General features: G+C 43.7%; 1 protein-coding gene across 1 annotated transcript in view; it reads left to right on the forward strand.

Moving 5' to 3' along the window:
• Positions 1 to 503: 503 nt before the first annotated feature.
• LOC103780506 (collagen alpha-1(IV) chain-like) overlaps positions 504 to 2,309 on the forward strand; it is a gene marked incomplete at its 5' end in the record, with an annotated part of 9,823 nt that continues 8,017 nt past the window's right edge. The window contains 4 exon segments of the mRNA XM_008948194.1: positions 504 to 593; positions 684 to 728; positions 2,151 to 2,195; positions 2,302 to 2,309. The exon segment at positions 2,302 to 2,309 is cut by the window's right edge and continues 1 nt beyond it. Of these exon segments, the coding sequence (XP_008946442.1) occupies positions 504 to 593; positions 684 to 728; positions 2,151 to 2,195; positions 2,302 to 2,309 (188 nt within the window).

Here is a 2,309-nt window from a genome sequence, read left to right on the forward strand (position 1 = left end):
TCTGAATCAAAGACATTTAGTTGGAGGGACAGTGCAGAAAACAGGTCCCCCCATCCAGCACTGAAGAAGAACCTAAAGGATGACACAATCTGTGTGTTCAGCTTCTGGGGAAGATCCTGTATCTCAATTCTGTCTCTGAATCACCTTGAAATTCAAGACTAAGTGACAAGCCTGGTCTCCAAATTCTGCTGTTTTCAGTGATAAATAAGAGGAGTGGTATTGGCCATCCATACAGTAGTGATTGAACAGTGATATTTACAGTTTTCAGGCATTTTGGGGTGTTAGATTTTCTACCAAGGTTCAACAATATCTCTATGGGAATGCAGATATGTCCTAGCAGAGGGAAGGTGACCTCCCTGATCCCAGGGTGTAAACATGCTGGGAACAATGCCACCCAAGGAGACAATAAAAAGGGTTCTCTGACATTCAAAGCAGGGGTATGTTGGGGGGTTGAAGAAGCAGCTTCAGTTGTTCAGCTGCTGATGAGTTTTCCTCTTCCACAGGGAGAAAGAGGCTTGCCAGGACTGCAGGGTGTGATTGGGTTTCCTGGAATGCAAGGACCTGAAGGTCCCCCTGGGCCACCAGGACTTAAGGTAAGAACTTAAGTTTTAGTCTTTAAACCACTAGGATTTCCCCAAATTGTTGTCTCTAGGAAAGATAAAGCTGTCTCTTTTCCTTTGCAGGGTGATACTGGAGAACCAGGACTACCAGGAACAAAGGGAACAAGAGTGAGTTCTGACTAATTTTGAGGTCTATGGGTTTGTGTGACTGGAATGATCCGTGGCTGCCTTCATGGGCAAGCCTGGCTCAGTCTCTTTTTTGAGTTGATCAATGACATCCCCTTGTGCTGCACAATAACTCCCAAATTCTTGAAGTTCTTGCTGTATTGGGCAGCCAGTGCCTTTGCCCATGTGCTTTTTCACCTGGTGCTTCCCACTGCATCAACAGCAGTGGTTTTAATGTGCCTTTGAGATCTTTCTGACACACCAAGAAGCTTTTTTTTTCCAGCTTGGATATGAACTGACCTTATTCCTTCGTGCAAAATTCTCTTTTATGTTTGCTATCCAACCTCCCTGAAGCACTCCAGCAGAGAAGCCAACACACCCACGAGCACATACCTGTTGAAAAGGCACAAAAAAAGGTGCAGAGCCAAATTAAAACCAGGGATAATGATCTTGACTTTGCTAGGAGAGGCTCTGAATATGCCTGTCACCATCCTGTTGTCCTATCTGTGTGATGTGCCACTGACATAACACTTCTTTTAGCACATTGTACTAGCCAGGGCCATGCCTGTGGGAGTTTTGGGAGGTGCCAAGGTCATTCTGAGCATTTTCACCTTTCCTAATGCAATGATGAGAGAGGATGGAAATGACTGGGTGAGGAATGATGCATCCAAGATCAAGAAATCCTCATTTCAATCCATGCTGTTGGTGATACCTTGGGTTGTCCTGAGTGTTAATACAAATGGGCAGCCCCTGGCAAGTGTGTTTGTCTGCTGCAGAGCCAGTAGACTGTATTTTATCAGTCATAAACTTCTGGAAGAGGCAAATATATTGTCTGAGCACAGGATTCCTGTACAGATTTTCTGCTTCATGATACATGTAGCAGGTACTGCATGAATAAATAAACTAGTAGGATAAAAATGATATTCCAGGTCCAACTCCTCATTCACTACACTGAAAATCTGTTCAAGGGTAAAGAGTTACCTCAGCTCAGTAGTTTTTGTGATAATAAGGATGGATTGAGACACTGATGTGGAGTAGGAGAGACAGAGAAGCATCTTTACAGTGCATTAATATCTTCTTCTTCTGTGAAGAGGTGCCTACAGTAAATTTCATTTTGGGAGTGGTGGTTGTGAGAGGACAGCACCTCTGCAGTCCTTTTTTACCTGTACATAAGGCTCAGGTCCAGCTCCTTCTGAAAGAAATGCACATTGCTGCTGAAAAAGTTAAAGAAATAGAAAAAAAACTGGCTTTCAGTTATCAATTATTTGAGAGGTTTTGGAGATGAGAGCTATTTGGTCAAGGAGGCTTAAAAAGAAGCTCTGAATGGTCTTTTGCCTGTCACCCTTGGGGATGTGGCTCAGGCTGTGGCTTGTCATTGCTCTTCTGTGGGTTTCTCATTTCAATGTGTCTTTTGGTCCATTGTAGGGCCCTCCAGGAGCATCAGGCTTTCCAGGGAACCCAGGCCTCCCTGTACGTATGAAATATCTCTATTTTTACAAAGAACACCCAAGTTTTCATCCTATCTGACCTGGATTGTTGCTAATATTGCTGATTTATTGCCTTTCTTTTCATGTAGGGCATTCC

This window comes from Merops nubicus, unplaced genomic scaffold, assembly GCF_000691845.1.
Source record: "Merops nubicus isolate BGI_N331 unplaced genomic scaffold, ASM69184v1 scaffold17079, whole genome shotgun sequence".
Classification (NCBI taxonomy): Eukaryota; Metazoa; Chordata; class Aves; order Coraciiformes; family Meropidae; genus Merops; species Merops nubicus.